The 23222-nt window shown below is 44.7% G+C and overlaps 1 protein-coding gene across 1 annotated transcript in view; it reads right to left on the reverse strand.

Annotated features, from left to right (window-relative positions):
• Positions 1-13661, reverse strand: part of KIAA1210 (KIAA1210 ortholog) — a 71043-nt gene extending 57382 nt beyond the window's left edge. Inside the window, 3 exon segments of the mRNA XM_030807296.1 lie at positions 9721-9841; positions 13372-13612; positions 13614-13661. Of these exon segments, the coding sequence (XP_030663156.1) occupies positions 9721-9841; positions 13372-13612; positions 13614-13661 (410 nt within the window).
• Positions 13662-23222: the final 9561 nt, after the last annotated feature.

The raw sequence follows: 23222 nt of genomic DNA on the forward strand, positions 1-23222 counted from the left end.
TCTTCTTCCAATGTGGCCCAGGGAAGCCAAAATATTGGCCACCCCTGCTCTAGGGCACTGGCTACATACAGAAGGAGTCTGCAGGCCCCAAGAGTTGTGGAACAGAAAGCTGGAGTGTACTTTGCTTACATGTGTGGTAAAGGGGGCTAGATGCCAGAAATGAGGCAGAGGAGTAAGATCAAGCCAGAAAAGGGTGTCCAAAACACGTGGCAAAGCTGAGAATGGCAAGGAACAGCAAAGCAAGGCTAGTATGCTGAGATTTAGATGTAAATGAGGTCAAAGAACAAGGAAAGGTGAGACTGAAGGGGAACAACATAGGAGGCCGTCAAGCTACAGAAGGGACAGAAGATGCTCTTATGGGTGGCTCCATCTACAGCAGAAAGGACAAAAAGGGACCTCTCCATGCAGGCTGAAGTCACCATGAAAGGCTCAATAGAGAAGGCAGAAGTTTGGTTTGGTTTGGTTGTTTTTTTGTTTTTTTGTTTTTTTTTTTGGAGACGGTGTCTTGCTCTATCACCTAGGCTGGAGTGCAATGGTGCAATCTCGGCTCACTGCAACCTCCGCCTCCCGGTTCAAGCAATTCTCATGCCTCAGCTTCCCGAGTAGCTGGGATTACAGGTGACCACCTCCATGCCCAGCTAATTTTTGTATTTTTAGTACAGATGGGGTTTCACCATGTTGGCCAGGCTGGTCTCGAACTCCTGACCTCAGGTGATCTATCTGCCTTGGCCTCCAAAACTGCTAGGATTACAGGCATGAGCCACCACGCCAGGCCGAGAAGGCAGAACTTAACATGCGCCAGGTGCTGGGCAGAAAAGTTTGCTGACAGCTTGAGCACTGAGGCACTGAGAGTCAGCACAGATGAGTTATGGATGAGGACAGAGAGGGCAGGTGACATCCACAAACCCTAGTGACCAGGAAGGAGTAAATGATGTGCCCAAGCTCTTCCTCCTAGAGTATACTACCTGGAAGGAAATGAAAAGTGGCAGTGAACCCCAGGAAAGCAGAAATCTGTTGGGCTTCTCTAAACTTCAGGCACAAGAATCTCTAGTCAGAATGACCTAGGAAAAAGAAAAAGCCACACTGGAGTAGCATCTGTCCTCCCAGTGCCCAGGAGAAGCTCCTAAATGGGGGGTGGCAGGTGGCTGGCCCCTGACCCAGCTGGACACTGCCCTGTTGTCCACTTGAGCATGAGAGAAAAGCATACCCCAGCATGTGAGGAATAAATGAGATGCATAGAAAGTAGCACAGTGCCTGGCACAAAGAAAGTGCTCAATAAATAGTGAGGTTTTCAAAACTCCCATGACAGATAAAGGCAAACTGTGAGCACAGGGTTCAAGGAGGAAGGCTGTAAGTCAAGAGCATGTGTAACAATCACTGATTCCTTGGCACTCACAGGGATGCTGCTTCTTCAGTGGGAGTGGGGCCCAGGAACCTGCAAGTCCAGAACCTTCCAGGTGACTCCTGGGAAGTGAGGGCTCCAAATACCTAGCTTTAAGGAAATCCTGCTGTAAATCACCTTGGGTACAAGGCATGGCTGAAACAGAAAACCTGAATTGGGAAGCCATAAGAAATGGATGGCAGCTAGAGAGTGGATTAATAGACACTGGAGCCTCAGGAAAGTGGGAAGGTGGGAGGGGAGTGGATGGTGAGAAATTACCTATTGGGTACAATGTATACCATTCGGGTGATGGGTGCACTAGAAGCCTAAACTTCACCAAGTATCCACACTATATCACTCATATGAAGTTCTTGGCAAGAGGCATAACACACAGTAAGCACTTGATACATGTTCACTGTTATTGGTATTACTGTCCCTTCTGCACGAGAAGGCTGTCCTCCCCATGGTGGTAATGACCTGTGTTCCCTGATCTTCATCAGTTTCCCTAAAGTAGGGGATGAGATGTTCTGCAGTTACCCACAATATATCCATGTAACACAACTGCACTTGTACCTCCTACATCTATAAAAATAATAAATAATAAAAAGAAATGGATGGTAGGGTAGCGCAAGCGTGGTGAAGAAAACGCAATTTGAATAATATCTAGAGAGAATCATGACCACAGATGAAGGTATGTTTCTTCTAATAAACACCTCTAAGATGTGAGCCTCCGATGAGGCCTCTAGCAATTTTTGGACAGTTCAAACCCCAGCTCTGAGATTAACTAGCTGTGAGGCCTGGGGCACACGGAGTCCTTTCTTGGAGCCTCCGTTTACTCCCCTAAGGACAAGGAGTTGAACTAGACTTGAAGTCTAGGGTTATTATTAGCCCAGGCATTCTTGGATTCTATTATTTCCTGAGATGATCTTTCAAAGTTCCCAGTTCATCCTAGAGTAGCCAGATTTTGCAGAAGCTCACTATAAGCCCTCCCTGAGTTGGCCAATGGTGGCCCAGCCTTCACAGCAAGCCTTTCAGAAGCTTGTCAATATTGCAGAAAACTGTCTTACTTTCAGATTGTTTAGAAACCTAAGCTATATTTCCCATTTAAAAAATGCACAGGCCGGGTGTGGTGGCTCACACCTGTAATCCCAGCACCTTGGGAGGCCGAGGCGGGTGGATTAACTGAGGTCAGGAGTTCGAGATCAGCCTGGCCGACATGGTGAAACCCCATCTCTACTAAAAATACAAAACTTAGCTGGGCGTGTTGGCATGTGCCTGTAATCCCAGCTATTCAGGAGGTTGAGGCAGGAGAATTGCTTGAACTCAGGAGGCAGAGATTGCAGTGAGCTGAGATTGCACCATTGCACTCCAGCCTGAGCGACACAGCAAGACTCTTTCTTAAAAAAAAAAAAAAAAAAAAAAAAAGGCACAGGTTGCAGATTTAACTAAAAATTCCCCACTCATTATTTCCTCCACGTCTAAAGAGAACTACCTCATCCCAAAGAGTTTCCTCCTTCCTCTAACGCTGAAGAAGCAAACATAAACCGTTTCTGTATAAAATAAGTCTCAAGATCATTGATGTTTGGCTTCTGGGGCCACAAGGACAAAAGAAACAAACATTCTTCACATGTGAAGTTAAAATTATGTCCTTCAAAAATAGGGCATGGCTGGGCATGGTGGCACATGCCTGTAGTCCCTGCTACTGGAGATGCTAAGGCAAGAGGATCACTTGAGCCCAGGAGTTCAAGGCCAGCTTGGACAACACAGCAAGACCCCATTTTAAAAAAAGGTTTTGGAGGTTTAGTGGGGATTTTCCCCTCCTCTTTCCCTTAACAGGTTTCTGGATACCCCTCCAACTATCACAAATGAACAGTGAACTAATGCAGAAACCTCTGTTTATATGCTTGATGGCAAACTCTAGAGAGGAAGCTTTCCCTATCTACTGGGTTCTGTTGCAAATCTGAGGAGGCAGACGCGCCTGTGCTCCCAGGACCCTTTCCTTTCTCCTGTGGGCTCAGAAGACTCTCCATTTGACTTACTTTCCTCTCCATTTTCCCAGGACAGTTGGGCTTATGGAAAGGGAAGATCTAAATGCAGTAAGGAAGAAGTATCATGATCCTTAGTTCACAGGATGGGCTAGTTAGTACTTAGCTCATGAAGTTCACAGGCCAGGAAATAAGAAATAAAGACCTTGTTAATGTAAAAATGCAACATGACTTTATCAACCTTCTGTAGCAATATTTTTCTGAAATACACTGCCTCCTGTGCTGTTGCTCTTTTTGTACTCATATCTGGACTTTCCCAGGTCCATATCTCTTCTTTTCCTGTTCTCTTGTTTCTATTTCTCATTTTGAACATCACCCTTATATGTTATAGTAGATAACTGAATTATATTGTTCTAAGTTTTTGTGTTTGTAGCAAGAAATATGGTTCAAAATGTTCAAATTAGACAGGTAAAATATTTTGTTTCTACTTTTAAAAGTTCAAGCAAGTTGATTTAACAATATGGGGCCCATTGTTAATTTTTTCCCCTGGGGCCTTGGCCTCATTAGATGAAACTCTCCCTCTTCCTATCAGGCTGGGGAATTTTTGAGGACCAGAACCTCAGACTAATGCAGATCTTGACAAGCTGTGTGGCCTAAGGTAAGTCATGTAATCCCTTCATGCCTCAGTTTCCTGATTTATAAAATGAACATGATAATAGAAGGGTCTGGGGACAGAAGTTAGGAGATGAAGGGAGTAGGTGGAATGAAAGAAGTATGAACATCATAAATCGTCTTTGTGTAGTGCTCTTGACTCTCTGATCCAGTAGTTTCTAAGCAGATGTGCTTTTGTCACAGAAAGAAAAATCTGGCACATTGACCTTCTGAGTAGGAAGCATAACATAATTGTGAAAGGGTTAGGCTATGAAGCTGGACAAATCTAGGTTTGAATCCTAGCTCTTGTCAATTACTAGGTGTGTGATCTTGGGCAAGACACTGAACTGCTGAAAACCTAAATTTCCTTAGCTGGTAAGTGGGGCTTAGTACTTTCATCATAGGCTAACTGTGAAGATTCATTCATTTAATAATTGTTCATTGAGCTCCTGATATGTGCTAAGAAGGGCCCAGAGCAGTGCCCAATAAAGAGAAGGGCCCTGCTCTCACAGACAGCTTGGTGAACTAACTCACTGTATTAGTCCATTTTGAATTGCTATAAGGGAATACCTGAGGCTGGGTAATTTATAAAGAAAAGACTTTGATTCGGCTTATCGTTCTGCAGCCTATACAAGACTACCAGCATCTGCTTCTGGTGAGGGCCTCAGGAAGCTTCTAATCATGGCACAAGTGGAGCTGGTTTGTGGAGATTGCATGGTGAAAGAAAGGAAGGAGGTGGGCATGGTGCCTCACACCTGTAATCCCAGCACCTTGGGAGGCCGAGGTGGGTGAATCACCTGAGGTCAGGAGTTCAAGACCAGCCTGGCCAACATGGTGAAACCCCATCTCTACTAAAAATACAAAATTAACTGGGCGTGGTGGTGCATGCCTGTAATCCCAACCACAGGAGGCTGAGGCAGGAGAATCACTTGAACCCAGGAGGCAGAGGTTGCAGCGAGCCGAGATCACGCCACTGCACTCCAGCCTGGGCAGCAAAGTGAGACTCCATCTCAAAAAAAAAAAAAAAAAGGGAAAGAGAAGGGAAGAGGTGCCAGGCTCTTTTTAACAATCAGATCTCATGTGAAGCAATAGAGTGAGAACTCACTCATTACCACTGGTAGGGCACCAAACCATTCATGCGGGATCCATTCCCATGACCCACACACCTCCCACTAGGCTTCACCTCCAACAATGGGGATCAGGTTTCGACACGGGACTTGGAGGGGACAAGTATCTAAACTATATCACTCATATAAAGCTCTTGGCATGAGGCATAACACACAGTAAGCACTCAATACATGTTCACTATTATTGGTATTACTCTCTCTTCTCCACCAGAAGGCTTTCCTCCCCATGGTGTTAATAACCTGTGTTCCCTGCTCTTCATCAGTTTCCCGAAAGTAGGGGATGAGACTTTCTGCAGTTACCCGTACTCTCTCCATCAGCCCCCCAGTAACCAGCAGGTTTGTCCAATGGTTACCTGTATCGGGGGCTGGGGCCCATGGGTGTGTGAGGGCAAAGCCAACTGGATCCAACCTGTGCCCTTGGCCCATTAGCCACCATTGGATCAATAGGCCACAGATATGGCTTGAGTTTCAACCCCAGACTCCTGGGAAACTGGCTGTCCCCAGAAAGCCTCTCTCTGGGTTCACAGAATGGAGAGACTTCTTTGGGGGCAAGTATCAAGCCCAGGCGAGGCTGCTCAGGCTCCTCATTAACTGTATTTGTGAGCACCCAGGCCCTGTGCTTTTTATATTTCACCCGAGGCTGTTCTTAAACAGTTCAGACTGCTCTTTTGGACACTGTAGTGGCACAGCAAGGAAAATCCTCCCCTTTCCTCTTCTCCAGAAAGGACTAAATGGCTTTCCTATGCCAACAGCAGAAACTTTCATTTCCTTTGGCTATCCTGGAAGAAGAGAAATGGGATCATGACTACCTAATTGGTTAATGGTCACTCTTTGTTTGTCAACATAAGGTGACAAGGGAACTCATATTTACTGAGGGCAACTTATGTGTGCCTGCCAGTTACCTGATTTAATCTTTGTGACAACACCATGAGGTAGGAATCATCTCCATTTTACAGATGAGAAAATTAAGGCTCAGAAAGGTTAAGGCATTCACCCATGGCCACATGGCTAGTAAGTAGCATTGTGAGGATTCAAACCCATATTTGACTCCAAAGCTCCATGCACTTTCTACTATATGGTACCAAAATATTTTCCACATGTGTACATATGTATCTGTCAGTCCAGACACTGCCTAAGTGGCTGAACCCTTGGGCAGTATGGCCTTTGATGGCACACTATAAGCTGCTCTTCTTTCCCCTTGGACCAGATGCCTTGCTCCTTCATTAGGAGCCTGGGAGACAGGTTTGCCCATATAGTGCTCTGGCTTCCCAGCCCCAAATGCCAAGCTTCAATGCATCCTTAAAATGGTGCCTGGGCTGTCCTGCCATACACTGGTCAGGTGACCAACAGAGCAGGGCCTAACATCGTGAGGAACTCCCGGTTTCCTGCTGCTCTCCAGTACAACCTTCCCAATTCAGACACTTACATTCCAAATTTAAGACAGTTTTACCAAGGCAGGACTTTTGTACTGAATCTGGATGAAAGCACAGCTGTGTAATGTGCAAACTTTTGGCACAAACCTTATACTTCCAGAGGGCTTTGTACTCTTCAGAGCACATCCCAACAATGCTGTAGCGTAGACAGCTAGGGGAGAAGCACTACTATGACTATCATTTTATTATTCCCACTTTACGGATGTGGCCAAAGAGGCATGGGAACGTGACTAGAGGAATCCTGTGAGGGCTGAGAGTTGGAGCTCTGCCTCTGAAATGGCCTTTAAATAATATTCCAGGGAGGTCTTGTTTTTAAGCCCTGCACAAGCTCCACGTACATGATGATAATTACTATACTTATCACAAATCTCTAGCAATAATTGCTAACACCTCTCAAATTCTTACTGTGCTGGATACTGCTAGATGTTTTATTTCTCATGCATAATTTAATTTGGTACTCACCATCCTGAAAAGTAGGTACCATTGTTACTTCTTGTTTTACAGATGAGAAAACTGAGGCTCAGAAGGCCTAGATGACATACTCAAGACCATAAAGCTAGAAAGTGGTAGACTGTGGACATGAACCATGGACTATGCTCCGCTAGACCATGATGCCTCTAACACTGAATCCAATATGAAAGCCACTAGCCATATGTGGTTGTTTAATTTTAAATTACTTGAAATAAAATAAAATTAAATACTCAGTTCTTCAGTTATGCTAGCCACCCTGCAAGGGCTCAGTAGCCACACGTGGCTAGTGGCTATCTTATTGGACAGCACAGATAGAGGTCATTTCCATTATCACAGAAACTTCGAGTGGATAGTGCTGATCTAAACGCTTTTAAGGTGGGTCCTCCTCAGACTTCTACTTTAGGAAACTGTTATTAGTTTAAGGTAGAGTTTCATAATCTTGGCATGATTGACATTTGGGGCTGCAAAATTCTTTGGTAGGAGGTAGGGAGTGGCTCTTCCTGCTCATCCTTGGATGTTTAGCAGCATCCCTGGGCCTCTAACCACTAGATGTCAGTAGCATACCTTGGCCCCGGTTTTGACAGCCAAAAATGTCTCCAGGCATTGCCAAATGTCCCCTGGGGAGCAAAATTATCCCCCACATGCCCCTGCCACCCTCCAGTTGAGGGTCAAGGTAAGTACTATACATGCATTTGAAGTAACAGCATACAACAGGGGCCTGCAACCCCCAAGCCACAGACCACTACCGGTCTGTAGTGTTAGGAACCAAGCCACACAGCAGGAGGTGAGTGGCAGGTGAGGTGAGCTCATCCAGCTGTTAGGAGAACAAGTAATTACCTTGACCCAGAAGTACTGGGTCAAGGTAAGTACTGTATATGCATTTGAAGTAATCAAATGGCAAGCCTTCACTAACTTTACTTGGCCTTCTGAAAGCAAGCCAATTCACTAAAACTAATTTCTTCCAGCGAATTATAAAGTTTAGAGCAATTTGAATTGAATGGGCAGTTTTAATGGCTATTGAAGATTTCATGAAAGAGTAAAACCGTTTAAAGCAGTAGAAGGAGAGTAAAGATGCCAAGAAGGGATTACTATAATACATTGTAGGATTCATTCCTCAAATTTGCTATCCACTGACCATAACTATGAAATTGTGAAGGAAGGATAAGAAGCAGATTGGTTTAAAAAGCTAAAAGAATGCTAAAGTAGAAAACCAATTAGGAAATGACAGGGGCAATCACATCGCATTTTACATTTTGGTTACTAATTTCCAGAAATAACACACAACAAAAAATTGTGCTATATGAGAAACTGATGAAAGAATTCTAAAAATGCTAAAGTTGACACAACTGAAAATGCACTTTCAAAGGATTCAAAAGAAGCTAGTGCACAAAAAATAAGTATATGAGGTGATGGGTATGTTAGTTACCTTGATTTAATCATTCCACAGTGTATACATATATCAAAACATCAGGTTGTACACCATAAATATACACAAATATTCCATTGTCAATCAAGAAAATACATAAATTTCTTTAAAGAAACAAATGTAAGCATTCCCATATAATATGCTGAAATTTTGGCTCCTGATGAAATAATATACTTTTCCAGATTGTTCATATATTCCCCAAGGAAACCAAACCTCCCTACAACAAATGGAACAACCCTTAGAATGCTGCTAAAGACCAAATGAAACCTGTCAACTACATCTCTTTAGAGACATCTCCAAAAGCTTTAAAACCATTTTCTCCTAAAGGAATTTTTGCAAAGACTTAAGTACTTTATGTTGTAAATAACTGAAAGAGAAAACTTCAGGTAAACTGGTAAATACGGCAAATAATTTATTCAAGAAATTGCCCAAGAGCCAGTTTCCCCCTAACTCCCTACAGAGGGTGAGGCTGGGGGCCTGGGACAGTACCTCCTCCCTCTGACCCCTACACTGATACCTGCCACTCCATTGGCACCCATCAATTCTCCTACCGCTCTCATGAATGAAAAGTGCAACTGAGTGAATGCAAGTTAGCAAAATGCGACACCCAGACTGAGCCCCTTGCCAGGGAATTAGAGTTAACAATCTTTCTTCTAAAACTAGGGGAAAGAAAAAAAAAACAGGAAAGAAGGGAGGGAGAGAAGGAAGTGAAGTGCCACAGGGATCTCTAATGACCACATTAAACACTTCTAATTACAGTGAGGAGTGGAAGTTGGGTCTGATCTGGCAGGCTAAGCTGCAGTTACACATTTCTGGTGCTTTCAAATGGCCTAAATTTGCCTTCCCTAACTGGAAGGTCACATAGAGCCAAATTTCATGTTCATCATTGCTCTCTCCATGCAGCTAGGTATGCCGCAAGGTCTCGGGTTCCGGAGAACTGGTTGCAGACGCTATGGGGAGATGGGCCCAGGTTGGTAGAGGGCACTTCAGGGTTGGCTGTCCTCTAGCATCTGGATTCCAGGGGGCTACTCAGGGCCAAGAAAGAATGCATGGATCCCCAGAATACCAGCAACTGGACCTCATTACAAGTCAATATTTGTGGCTTCTAATCTCAAATTGCAGCCCACACTGCTTTCAGGGGCATTATGGAAGTTTTGCAGCCAAGGGGAGCAGGCTGACACATAATTTACAATAGCAATTCCCTGGTCAGGTGTCAAGTACCTGTTGCAGAAACTCTCAGCCTCACTTTCCTGAATCCTGTTCTTGGAGTAGGAGAAGCTGACTAGCATGATGTGAGGGGCCCACTATCCTGGCCAGATCCCCAAGATTACCAGCAATCACTGGAGTGACACAAAAGCATCCAGGTCCTGTTGAAATACACATTATCAAGAGTTAATCATTAATGTCTACTAACCTATCATCACAGGTCAGTTGGCTAAGAGCTAGCCCCTGGGCCACAAGATGGCAATGTGTTAGCCAAGAGGAAGTCCACAGCCTAGAAGGCCAGAGGCCTGGAGAAGACAGGCTTGGAGAGAAGGGCAAAGTTCAGTCCCAGAACACCTGAGGTGGAAGGGGTACTGAAATCGGAAATGGGTTGTAACAGGAGAGACTGGGGTTGCTAAAAACAAAGTTGCCCTGGGCTAGGCACGGTGGTTCATGCCTGTAATCCCAGGCCAAAGTGAGAGGATCACTTGAGCCCAGGAGTCTGAGACCAGTCTGGGCAACATAGCAAGACCTTGTCTCTATAAAAAGAATTTTTTTTAATTAGCCAGGCATGGTGGTAGACACCTGTAGTCCCATCTACTTGGGAGGCAGAGGCAGGAGGATCACTTGAGCCCAGGAGTTCAAGGCTGCAGGGAGCTATGATTGTTCCACTGCACTCCCGCCTGGGTGACAGAGTGAGAGACCCTGTTCAAAAACAACAACAAAAAGTTGCCTGAGCTCACCATTTTGCCTTAGGTTGAATTGATCTCTGCAGCAGTCCCAGAGAGAGGCCACAGTATCCCACAATGTATGCTTTTGGTCTACTACTCAGATGACAATCTTTCCTCTATCTGAGCCAGACAGCTCTATGCTGGGAGTCAGGGTACTCAGGAGTCTAATCTTTGTATTGCCACTGACTGTATGACCCAAAGAGAATAGCTAAAAACCTCTGGGGCCCACTTTGTTTACCCTTAAAGTGAAGACATTGTCACCCACCCCACAATTACAGGGTCTTGTCAGATTTAAAAAGTTCTTTTGCTTTGCCTTCATCTCCTATATTTGTGCAATATGGTGTCACATAATTCAAGCCTACTGCTATTTTCTCCCTTCTTCCAATAAGCGTATTCACCAATCTCTTGATAATTCTCCTGTAACCTGCTGTCCTTCTATCTCTATGAAAACAGCAACAGAACTTAATAACTAGTTATCTTGAGCAAGATCTATATCTACAGTAACTAGTTTGGAATTTAAAAACGCAGACTGGGTTTTTAAACTAGAGACTCATTTGATTAGAGCAAAGTGCCAACGAGGCTCTTCGCATGGAGTCAAGGCCCACAAGAATATGGATGGCTGCTCTGAACATACCCATTTCCACCACTGGCCAGACATTTCAAACATCTCCACGATGAGAAATATATATATTTATACATAAAATCTAGACTGCAATTGTATGCGGGAGAGGAGACTGAACCAATCCTATGTTTCTGCCCAAATTTGAATTTCAAGGCTTATTGGGCTTCCTTGAGAAAGTGCAACACTGCTGATTTGGCCAAGCTGCGATCCTAGGAAACCTCCTTGTGTTGGGGAGAGGTGGGGGTGCTAGGAGGATGGAGGGTGCAAGAGTGCCCAAGGTTTACGGGGGAGCAGTGAGTGTTTGAGCCAGCACCATTTCCCTCCCAGTCTTCCTCTCCCACAACACCTTGAGCCTAGGAAAAAGCTCAAAGAAGAGGACCCCACAGTTCCTCCATCTGCTCGCTTCCAAGTGCTCCTACTCTCATTTACATTCTCTCCTACTGAGCTTATGTCCCCATCCTCCACCTCTTGCAAACTGCTGTTTACTGGCCTGGTCACCCACTAAGAAAGCAAGCTCCTTAAGTGCATCTTCGTTCAGTCAACAAGATTCCTTCAACAAATACTTGTGCCAGACACTGTGCTTGCTTGGCTCCAGGAGGGGAAAGGAAAAGTTTCTCCCAGAGGGCTCGGCACAAAGCTAGCTACAGTGTAGGTACACACTGTTTTTAAATGTATACCAAGTTTCCTTTACCTTTTAGGTCCTGTGAAACACTCTACGCCACTTATTTGTAAAGGCCCTGGCTCCTTAATCTCAAATGCCCTCTTATCATTTCTCCTGTACCTTCAGCCCAGATTCAGTAAACATGAGCTCAAACTGAGACTTCTTCACCTGAGGCCATAAGAGCAAGCCATTTGGTCCACTGAGTTTCCTTTTCCAACCCAAAGACCTCAGGCTGCTCCAGATTCCATCCATAGAAAGCAGACGTTAGGGTGAAGGGGCCCCAAGAAAGGGCCCTTGCTCATCTGCAAGTAGGAAAATCTGACATAAGCTAGCACTGAGCCCCAGGGAGAAAGGGCTTGGAAGCTCACCTGGGAGTAAAGTGCTCGCTGTTATCATCTCCCTTGGCCCTCCCAAAGCACTCACTGACAATGTCTCTGTCATCTGGTGCTACCATGAATTATACAGAGAAAGCCTTGTAACATCCACAGCATCCATTCAAGGCCATAGATTGAGGGCACAACAGTAAGATGATAGTCCTGGAGACAGGGTTTAAAATAGTTGCCAAGGACACTTTTTTATGGGGATCAGCAGCATTTCAAGAGTCCAGGCCCACTCACCAGCAGAAAAATGGGAGCATGTTATGGTACTGATCTTGGGGAAGAAGCAGAAATGGGCAGCCAATCTACCCATGCCTCCATACCTGAACCACTTCACTTTAGCATTCCAGGTGCAGCACCATTAGAAATCACATGGAATTCCACTTTGGGCCTGCAGGCTAGAGGCTGCCAGTTCTTGTCCATACAGTGTGTTTCCATGGAGGGAGAGAATTGCAGGGCCAGATGAACCCATGCAACGCTCAATGATTGGAGACTTGCAATGAGTGAGGTGGGTTTCTGGCTGTGACTCCAAGTTGGAATAGTTAAGGGAAAAGATGAGTGTTCACTCCACGATTGAAAATTGGCAATAATCATGTACACTCACATACCCACTAATTAACCATATGACTAAATCCATTTTGGTTAATATCTTCTTCCTTTTGGAATTGCTTGCAATATGTAAACATATGCACACACAACATCCAAAAACAACACTGTGGACACATAATAAGAATATACTGCTTGAATATAATACCCCATCAAGTAACTGGGAGACTGCACATTGTACAGCTTGGAATAAATTTAGAAAATTAAGACAACTCAGAAAATTTAAGGTGATTCTTCTCTACTCATCCATGTTTCCCTCTCTCTTTCCACCCCTCTCTCGGCCTTCCTCTCGTCTCTCTTCCACTTCTTGGCCCCAGTCCCCCATCTCCCTTATCTCCCTACAAGATCATTTATTGTCAGTCATGCTAGCTGCTTGCTGGCTGCTTACTAGTGCCAAAACGTCATGTTCCGATGTAATTGAACCACATTATTTGATGGAATTATTGCTGTCAGTTATTTGAATGGTGTTACTAATCAATGAAATGAGCCTTGTAAAATCCAGGTTTGTGGGGTGCTTTACTTTGAGATGATGTTGGCTGGGTTTCTTGACACATAGAGAATCTAGAGCTTTGTCCAGTCTGTCTCCCTGGTCTGTCTGTTATATAAACATCACCCTTGTGCAGATCTCCCTTCTCAGACTTGAGTCATTTCTTACAAACTCTCGCAAAGCCAAGGCTGTAGGAGTGCCACAAAGTACCCCTGCACCAAGTGGTAGGGAATCGCGGTGTGCAGGACAGGAAGCCCTGGGAATAACTAGGTATTTCCAGGTCAGTCACTGCAGCTGGGCCAAGCTCCCCCTTGGTGCTTCCCTCCTTCTTGCCTTTGCAAGTCAACCAAAGACAACTGCAACAGCCTTGGGAATACGCTCGACTTCCGGTCCTGGCCCCTCGGTCCCTGGGGCCCAGGTGAGCCAGGTAGGGGTGCCGGGCAGGAAGGAGAGGAAGCCTGAAAGGCAGAGAAGCCTCGAGACGTCCAGCCGGCCCTCATTTCCCCACGTAGAGTTGACCTGTCTCTGTGTCCCCCGACCTGCCGAGTCCCAGAAGCTGGGTCGAGGGCTCTCCCACTGCTGAGCTTTCCCACGCACACGCACACCTGCGCGAGCTCTCCCAGGAGAGCACCGCCCCCAACCGGCGGGGTGCACAGGGGAATGATGCTGCAAGTTGGAGCCCAGAGATGTCTCACTGCCCGCCGCCCACCCCCGGGTCATTCCTCGCCGCCCGTCTTTGCGGCGAGCGCACCACTTGGGCGGGTAGGAGTCCCTGCAAGGCCGGCTGGCGTTCTGCCACCCTCCACTCCGTGGTGTCTAGGGGGAGTAGGTCGGCTGCGCCCGCCACTTACTCTGAAATCTTGAGGCAAGCATGAAAGCTAGCCACGGTGCTGCTGAGGGAGCCGCTGGCCGGTTACGTGCCTTGCCTGCTGGGGTGCTTGGGAGTCCGCGCTGCGGGCATGCCCTTAGAGGCTGCCACGTGGGGGCAGCTCCGCACTTCAAGCGCCCACACGCACGCAGCCCCGGACCCACAGGCCGAAGCAATAACCAGCCAGATAAAGTTTCTTCTCTAAGGCCTCTCGCTGTCTTCTGATCTCGGTCCAAAAAGGGCTGGGCTTGTTCCTTACATGGTTAGGAACCGTTAACTCCCCTTTTTCCCCTGTCTCCATCTTCCCGCCACAACAGCATCCTTAGAGCAAAATACCAGATGCTCTTTCTTAGCCTCTCTGTATTCCTGCAGAGCTGAGCGTGAGAAGTAATTTGGAGATGAAACCCTAAGGAAAGAGTAGAGGCTTTTATCCGAGCGGTAAAGGGCACTCAAAGGCTTTGCGAAGGCGATGTAAATAAATCGCTTTCTGGCATTTTAGATGGTGTGGGCTGGAGGGAGAGGGGAGCAGAGGGGAGAAGAGAGAGGCCAGGGAAGAAAGAAAATTTAAATAGCAAGGCTGCAAGCATTCCCATCTAGATGTGAACACTGTTTTTGAGGTGTTCTAAGCTGTTCTTGTTTGGTCCTAAGGAAAACTATTTACTCCCTAAGCCAGTCTGGGGCCATGAACCAAAAAAGCAAGAATTTCCTTAAATTCGTGAAATCTCTTCTGCCCTTGAGGTGAAAGTCCCTACCAAAGGTTGTGTGTACACGGGGAACCCCAATTATAACATGGCTTACATTACATGGATTCAGAGATGTTGCAGATCGGATTGTGTCCACAGAAAACCAAAAGAACTGGAGACAGAGAGACAGCGAGCAAAAGCGTGAGCTAATGTTGACTGCCTGGAAGACCCAGTAGGGCACCTTTCCCAATCTCAGTCCCATAAAGAGGTGTGTGTCCCTACCTTGGCCTCTGAGATGCACAGATCTGAAATATTTTGATTTTTTAAAAGTGCCTAGTGGGAGTGCGACACGCAAAACAAATGCAGATGCAGGCTTTTGGCTTTTTAAAATGACTTTTGAGGAATCAAGAGTTTCAAAAGATTGTGATTTCTCCTGTGCATGTATTCATGAGGGGCATTAAATGCTGTCCAGCTGGGCCTAATCTGACAGGCTTTCCAAATTGGGTTTGTCCAAATAAGAATAAGAAAAAAGACGAAATTTAGGCTGGGGTCCCTTCAGGGGGTCTTGGCAAGTCTGGTAGCAGAGGCCTGTTTTTCCTTTCAGTCTGAAATAGGCAACACCCTGCTTCTGGAATTTCACTGGGTGGGTAGGCTGGGGTCTCTGGACAGGGCAGTACATTCGACCCTCTCTTGTTAACTTTGGAGAAAAGGAACATAACTGAGCAAGAACTAGATTTATGTTGTAGATGCTAAAGTCTGACCTGTGGCTAGAATTTCTAGCTAGAATTCCTTTCTAACTCAAATTTGTGTTTAGTTCTCCATTATTCATATGTGGCTTTGCTTACCCACTTAGTACATTTCCTGTAATTGTGTTTTTAATCAAAGAATAACTTCTGGAATACCTACCCTGGTTGTAATGTCAGCAGGCTGTTAAGAAAGACCAATTTTTAATATTGGCCAGAAAAGAAGCTAATTAGAAAGGCAAATCTGTATCATTCCCTTCCCACCCAAATAGAACACACTCTGAAAACCATGAGCTTTAGTGTTCGGATAATGCATGCTTTGTGATTCTCTGCCTAACTCCTTCCTTCCATTACTTCAAATAATCAGAAGTAGAGAGTCCACAGAAAATCCATCTTATAATCCCCAAACTGCATTGATGGCTCCTTCTACTGAAATCTCATAGCACCTGTGGTCAAGGCTCTGGGGTCAGAGTCGTGTTCAAATTCTGACTCTGGTTAAGTTTCTGAGGTGGGGTAACTGCATTGTGATTGTGTAGGAAAATGTCTTTGTTCTTAGGAGATACATGCTGAAGTATTTAGAAAGGAAGTGTAATGATGTCTGCAATTTATGCTCAATTAGGTCAGAAAGAATGCATAGGAGTGTGTTTGTGTGTGTGTGTGTAGTGAGAGAGAGAGAGAATGATGAAGCAAATGTAGTAAAATGTTAATAGTTGGTGAATGTAGGTGAGGCATATATGGGTCTTCATTACAGTGTTCTTCAACTTACCTGTAATTCTGAAGTGTTTTCAAAATAAAAAGTTGGGAATTAGATGTTAGCTCTGCCTGCCTTTACCAACTGCCTTACAGCAAATTATTTACTCTTTGTAAACCTGAGTTCCCTTGGCTCAAAAGTGGAGATATTAATAGAACCCATCTCAAAGGGTTGTTATGAGGATTAAAATGAGATAATAAGTGTGATGCCTTTAGCATGGTGCCTGTCCCTTAGGAAGGCCTCAATAACTGATAGGAATTGCTATTATCATACCATTCCATTCCACATTTTATTATACACTGTCTTTTGTTGTCCTCGTGGTGTTTCAAATGCATATAACTTTTCTCCTTAACTTAGATTAGAAGTCTCCAGAGGAAAAAAAACACATTTCTTACATTTTCTTTTCTTTCTTTCTTTCTTTTTTTTTTTTTTTTTTTTTGAGATGGAGTTTCACTCTGTCACCCAGGTGGAGTGCAGTGGTGTGATCTCCACTCACTGCAACCTCTGCCTCCAGGGTTCAAGTGATTCTTGTGCCTCAGCCTCCCAAGTAACTGGGATTACAGGCATGCACCACCACACCCGGCTAATTTTTGTATTTTTTGTTGGGATGGAGTTTGACCATGTTGGCCAGGCTGGTCTCGAACTCCTGGCCTCAAGTGATCCACCTGCCTCAGCCTCCCAAGTAACTGGGATTACAGGTGTGCACCACCACACCCGGCTAATTTTTGTATTTTTTGTTGGGAGGGAGTTTCACCATGTGGGCCAGGCTGGTCTCGATCTCCTGGCCTCAAGTGATCCACCTGCCTCAGCCTCCCAAACTGCCCATTTTTTTTCTTATATCTGCCATGGTACAGTGCTGAGTGAATCATAGGCAGTGAATAAAATACCTTGTTGAGGGACTTTGTGGTTACTGTTCTGTGGGATCTGTGGTCATAGCATTGACTTGAAAATGACCACATGCCCAAAAGCCAGTCATTAGGACAGACCAGTAGAAGAAAATGTTAGAATAACATGGTGGGAGCTGGATAAGGCTGGATAAGAAGATAGGACTACAAAAACAACTATTTGGGGAATAGTTTTTTTTTTTTTTAAGCTCTGGGTTTTGGAAAGTGTTCATCCTTTGTAAATCCCAAGAGGGCATACATTCCATTACTTGGCATTCCGGATGGGTATAACCTCTACTAAGAAAGTTGGGCACATTCTTAAGATGTCGGGCCAGTAATGTAGATTTCCAGGTGCAGCATAGCTCAGCCACTTGCTTCCAGCAAAAGATAAAGTACAAACACCATGAGTGAATCCCCCCGAACCCCAGTTCCTAGATAAATGCCTCCATTGCTTTGGGGGGAATCTGATCTTCCTGGCTCTAACGAATGATTCCAGTGAGTCTAAAACATGCAGGATAAATTTAACTGAAACCTTCAGGGCTGATTCAAAAACTCTACCAGGCTTTTTAAACATGCGGCTCTGAAAAAATCTCTATAATCGGCCGGGTGCAGCATCTCATGCCTGTAACCCCAGCACTTTGGGAGGCTGAGGCAGGTGGATCACTTGAGGTCAGGAGTTCGAGACCAGACTGGCCAACATGGTGAAACCCGCTCTCTACTAAAAGTACAAAAAATTAGCCAGGCATGGTGGCTGGCACCTGTAGTCCCAGGTGCTTGGGAGGCTGAGGCATGAGAATCGCTTAAACCTGGGAGGCGGAGGTTGCAGTGAGCAGAGATTGCACCCCTGCACTCCAGCCTGGTGACAGAGCAAGACTCTGTCTGGCAAAAAAAAAAAAAAAAGAAAAGAAAAATCTCTATAATCAGTAGATCCAGAAATGGAGAATAGTGAAACGTCCTTACTTCCAAACAGGTGCAAACCATTCCAGAAGGTCGCTCTCAGTCTCTGTCTCTCCTCCCCTTCCTTTGGCTCATGTCTCCCTGCTTTCTCTTTCCCAATCCCCTCAGCCCACCTCCTGAGGCTCACTGAATGAGCTCCCACTAAAGGCTGGCGAAGATGTGGGTGGGTTTAAGGGTGAGAAATGAGAGAGACAAAGCGGTTTAGTGTTTAAATCCATGTGACCCTGCTGATTAGAGCATCTCAGATGGAGTGACATCTCACGAAGCCCAGGAGGATGAGCTAGAGATCTGAGTTATGGCTTCTATGGAGCCATTTCACCAGGCTTCTCAGAGTGCCTTCAGAATATCTGCCCTCACAACGCTCTAGGGAGGCTGGGGGCAAGTGGACCACCAGATCCAGAGTTGTCCTTAAGGGAGCTAGACTGGAGGAAAGTACACTTGGTAGGGCAGGGACCTCCCCCAGCCCTCCCCCAACATTTGTAAATAGGCCAAGTCTGACATAAATTCACATTATGGGAAAAAAAGTAGGGTGGAGGAGAGCCAACAAGATACTATGGTGGGTTAGGGGGAGGAGAGGATGCCTCCTAGGGAGGAATGCTTACATAATGATGCTTATATAGGCATTTTCTAATGGCAGTTATCAGTCCTGACTACTTCTTCCTCCCCCTCTTCCCATTCCTCCTCCTCTCCCATCAGGCAGTATTCAGAGTCATTGGACATCTCTTGGCTGGGGTTGGAGTAGTGGGGGAGGACAACCAGAAAAGTCGCCATGACTCACCACACTCCTGGCTCGTTCTTGTAGTGGAGGAGATTTAGAGGAAGTCTGTATAGTATAGAATGTCTACAGTACAGTTTTATTACTTTCGGGCTACATATCCAATAACACAACACAAACTTGGCTCTAGGTATGGTCCTAGGGGATCTGCCTGACTGAGCAGAGATGAGTGGAGTTTGTAACTAGACATTGTGCAATGTTTCTAAACACACCTGTCCATCCACCTGCCCGCTTGTTTGCCTGTATTTCAGATTGTCCCCTTCAGGAGTGGAAACTGGAACTCAGATGGGGTCAACGATGCTATGAGTGAAGGTGCAAGGATGTGGAAGGCCCTTGCCAGTTTCTTGCTGGATGCCTTCATCTCCTTTCTCCTGGCTGCACAAAACTCTAAAATAATTCCCTCCACTCCCTCCAGCTCTCTGGTCCTCAGGAGCCTGATAATGGAACAGTGCTCAGGAAGGAGGAGGAACCCAATTTTTTTTCACTCACCTCCAGCCATGGCCAAAGTCACAGTCTCCAACCTGAAAATCCCCAGCAGGGAGAAAACACAAACATTTATCACTCACACTTCACTTAGCCCAGAGCTTGGAGGGGTGAGGCACTGCCCCCACAGGCAGCCTTATCCAAAACCTGCACGCGTCCCCTCCCCACAACTATCAGCCAACGGAGCAAGGACCCAGCCAGGTATGCCACCCCCATTGGAGGAGGGACACTTGCTTGGCATAGTAAATGGCATTTTTACCACCTATCCAGGCAGAGAATTGTTCTGGCTTCCTTGGCCAGGCAGCTGAGAGGAAAGCAACCCCCTGGGTCTGGAATCAGTGATTCACACTGGCCTACCCAAACAGCCTCCTGCTGTCATTTTCTTTCCTTCCTTCCTTCCTTAATATCCTGGAGAAGGAGTTTTCATTTCTTCCTCCTGGGCTGCTGACATCCTGAGCTGAGTGACTGGTCAATGGGACAAGCAGAGGCATGTAGCCAGGGTAGCTGGCCTCCAAGAACTTCCCCAAAAGACAGAAAAAAAATGGCTGGAAAATTCTAATGGTAGATAAGGTATAAAATGATGAAACATGAAAACTCATCTCTACCCTTCACCACCACCATGTCCCTACCTACTTCTTGGTTTCCTTCCAGGAAACAAAAGAGCCGTGTGTGTGTGTGTGTGTGTGTGTGTGTGTACCTATATGTACATATATATACACACACATATGTATATATACATATGTATGTACATACATATACATATGTGTGCATGTAAATGTATATATATGTTAAGTGTATGTGTATATATAAGTGATCACTATATATGTTATCACTGTATATATAAGTTATCACTATATATATGTTATCACTATATATATAAGTTATCACTTATATATATATAAGTTATCATCACTATATATATATATATATATATATATTTCTTTGCTATCTTAGCAATCTCTTCCTCATAGGCCAAGGTGTTCCTCATACTTTGATAACTGCGGGCTCTCGAATGATCCTTGGGAAGGAAAATTTGAGAACAGATACACTGGCTTCTCTCTTATACTCAGCCCCAAAGTCTCTGTCCTGTTTTCTTAGCATCTCAGAGCCTTGCTGTGTGCCTGGTGACAACAGCTGGTAATAGTAATCAAGCCAACGAATTGATGCATTACTTGTCTCAAAACACAAAGAGCGTAGGCCTGCGGAGAAGGTCCCCAAAAGTGGTGTTAATGGCAGGAGGTTCGAGTATCATGCTGAGTACAGTGCAGAGGCTATTTGAGTTGAAGTGGGGTGGGGTAAAGAAAGGTGTAGATTTTCAGGCTACCTCCTACATGCCACCTACTCAGCTACTGAATTGAACTGCCCTGCTGAATTACTGTCATCCTCAAGATGACTTAGCATTTATACTTCAATGTTCACCTACACAAGGGACCCAAGAAAAGGGGATAAACAGAGGAACAGAAAGGGCTTTTCTTTTTAAACTTTTTATTTTGAGTTAGGTTCACATGCAGTTAGTTCACATGTAAATTGTAAGTTATCACAAGTTGTAAGAGAGATGCCACATACCCTTTACCCAGTTTCCCCCAATGGTGACATATCATTAATATAAAACTTAGTAAAATATTAAAACCAGAATATTAACATCAATACAGTCAAGATGCAGAAAGTTCCATCACTACAGGGATCCCTCATGTTGCCCTTTTATAGCCACACCTATTTCCCTCCTTCCTTTTCTTTAACCCCTGGAAGTCACTTATCTTCATTTCTATTATTTTTTTCATTTTCATTCGACATGTTATATAATGGAATCATGTAATATGTAAACTTTTGGGATTGGCTTTTTTTAACTTAACATAATTCTCTGGAGATTAATCCACATCATTCTGTGTATCAATATTTCATTCTTATTTTGTCATTGAGTGTCCATGGTATGGATGTATCACAATGTGCTTAACCATTCACCAATGGGGCACAGCTGAGTTCTTTACAGCCAGTTTCCATCCAGATGGGAGATACATTTCCTTGAAAATTCATGAAAAGAATGTCAAACCTCCCGGTATCCAAGGTGAAAGCAGAGCCCAAGAGCACACATAGCAGCTATGTGCCCACAGACTGCTGAGGCTCAAAACCTGACAGTTCACCCAAAGCTCTGGGCCCTGCTTCTGCCCAGCAGGGCACTGAGGCTAATGGGTGCTTTGATAAAGGGGTATGGGAGGGAGGCAGGCGTCTTATTCAGAAACTTGAATCTGGACTTCAAACCAACTAAAGAAATGAAATGGCAACCATATCCCAGGGGAGTGGGGGAGCAGAACTTCTGCCAAATCTGAAATCTCTTGCATATTTTTTTTCTGACCTTTTGGGCAAGATGGGGGAGGAGGATTCACTCCTAAATGACTTCCTATAGGGCCTATAGGGAGATATATGGTTTCTTTCAACAGTGGTTACATCTGGAATGAGAATTCGGGGTGGGCAGGATCTTTCCTTTTTAAATTAATGTGCTTCTGAACCAGATCTTTTTTCCCACAATGAGTATATATTCTACTTTTGTCATCATAGAAACAACTAATTTTAAAAAGTCATGGTAGGGTGTGGCATGGAGGAATGAAAACAACTGATTGGCTGCAAAGGTGTTCTGAATGGGGGGTCCCAGTTGAAAAGTGTCTTGGGCATTCCTTCACTCCTACTTTTATTTATTTATTTATTTATTTTACTTTTTACTTACTTTTTACTTTTTTGTGATTAAAATAAAACTTTTTAATGAGATATTTTGCATTTTCATTTTCTCACACGTCTTTAAAATGGTTATTTTACATTTAATTTTTTATTTTTTAAAATTTTAATTTTATTTTTAAGTCTTGGGGGTACTTAGTAGGTGTATATATTCATAGGGTACATGACGTATTTTGATACAGGCAGGCAATACCATCACATCATGGAGAATGGGGTATCCATTCCCTCAAGCATTTATCCTTTGTGTTACTAACAATCCAATTATATTCTTGTTATTTTAAAATGTCAATTAAATTATTATTGACTATAGTTGCCCTGTTGTGCTATCAAATACCAGGTCTTATTCATTCTTTCTGTTTTTTTGGTACTCATTAACCACCCCGACCTCTCCCCCAGCTCCTCACTACTCTTCCCAACATCTGGTAACCATCCTTCTACTCTCTATGTCCCTGACTTCGTTTTGATATTTAGATCCCACAAATAAGTGGGAACGTGTGATTTATCTATTCATCTATCTATCTATCTATCTATCTATCTATCTAGTTATTTATTTATTTTAGAAACAAGGTCTTGGTCTGTTTCCCAGGCTACAGTGTAGTGGTGCGACCTTAGCTCACTGCAGCCCCAACCTCCTAGGTTGAAGCAATCCTCCCACCTCAGCCTCCAGAGTAGCTAGGACTACAGGTGCACGCCACCACATCCAGCTAATTTTCTTTTTTGAAATGTTTTGTAGAGACAAGGTCTTGTGATGGTGCCCAGGCTGGTCTCGAGCTCCTGGCCTCAAGCAATCTTCACGCCTAAGCTTCCCAAATTGCTAGTGTTACAATTTGAACCACCATGTGCAGCCCCACCCCATTTAATTTTGGGGGCACCCACTCTTTAATGCCCTCCTCCGACCCCCAGCTTAGTCTCAGTAGACTGAACATAGCCTCAGGACCTCAGACACCGTGCCACCCGTCCCCTCCAAACACAATGTTTTATCTGGACTCTGCTTCCACATGCAGGAAACTGCTTTCTGATGCATGATGATGAAAAGCATATATGGGTCAATCAGAATCAGTCAGATTATGAAAACCCTGTTGGAGCCAATGCGAAAAATCTCCAGAAACACAGTACCATCAACCCGTGGGGAAAGACACAAGGACCTCAGGAAATCCTTTCACTTTTTTCTAATGCTGATAATGAAT

The sequence above is a fragment of the Nomascus leucogenys genome, chromosome X (genome assembly GCF_006542625.1).
Source record: "Nomascus leucogenys isolate Asia chromosome X, Asia_NLE_v1, whole genome shotgun sequence".
Classification (NCBI taxonomy): Eukaryota; Metazoa; Chordata; class Mammalia; order Primates; family Hylobatidae; genus Nomascus; species Nomascus leucogenys.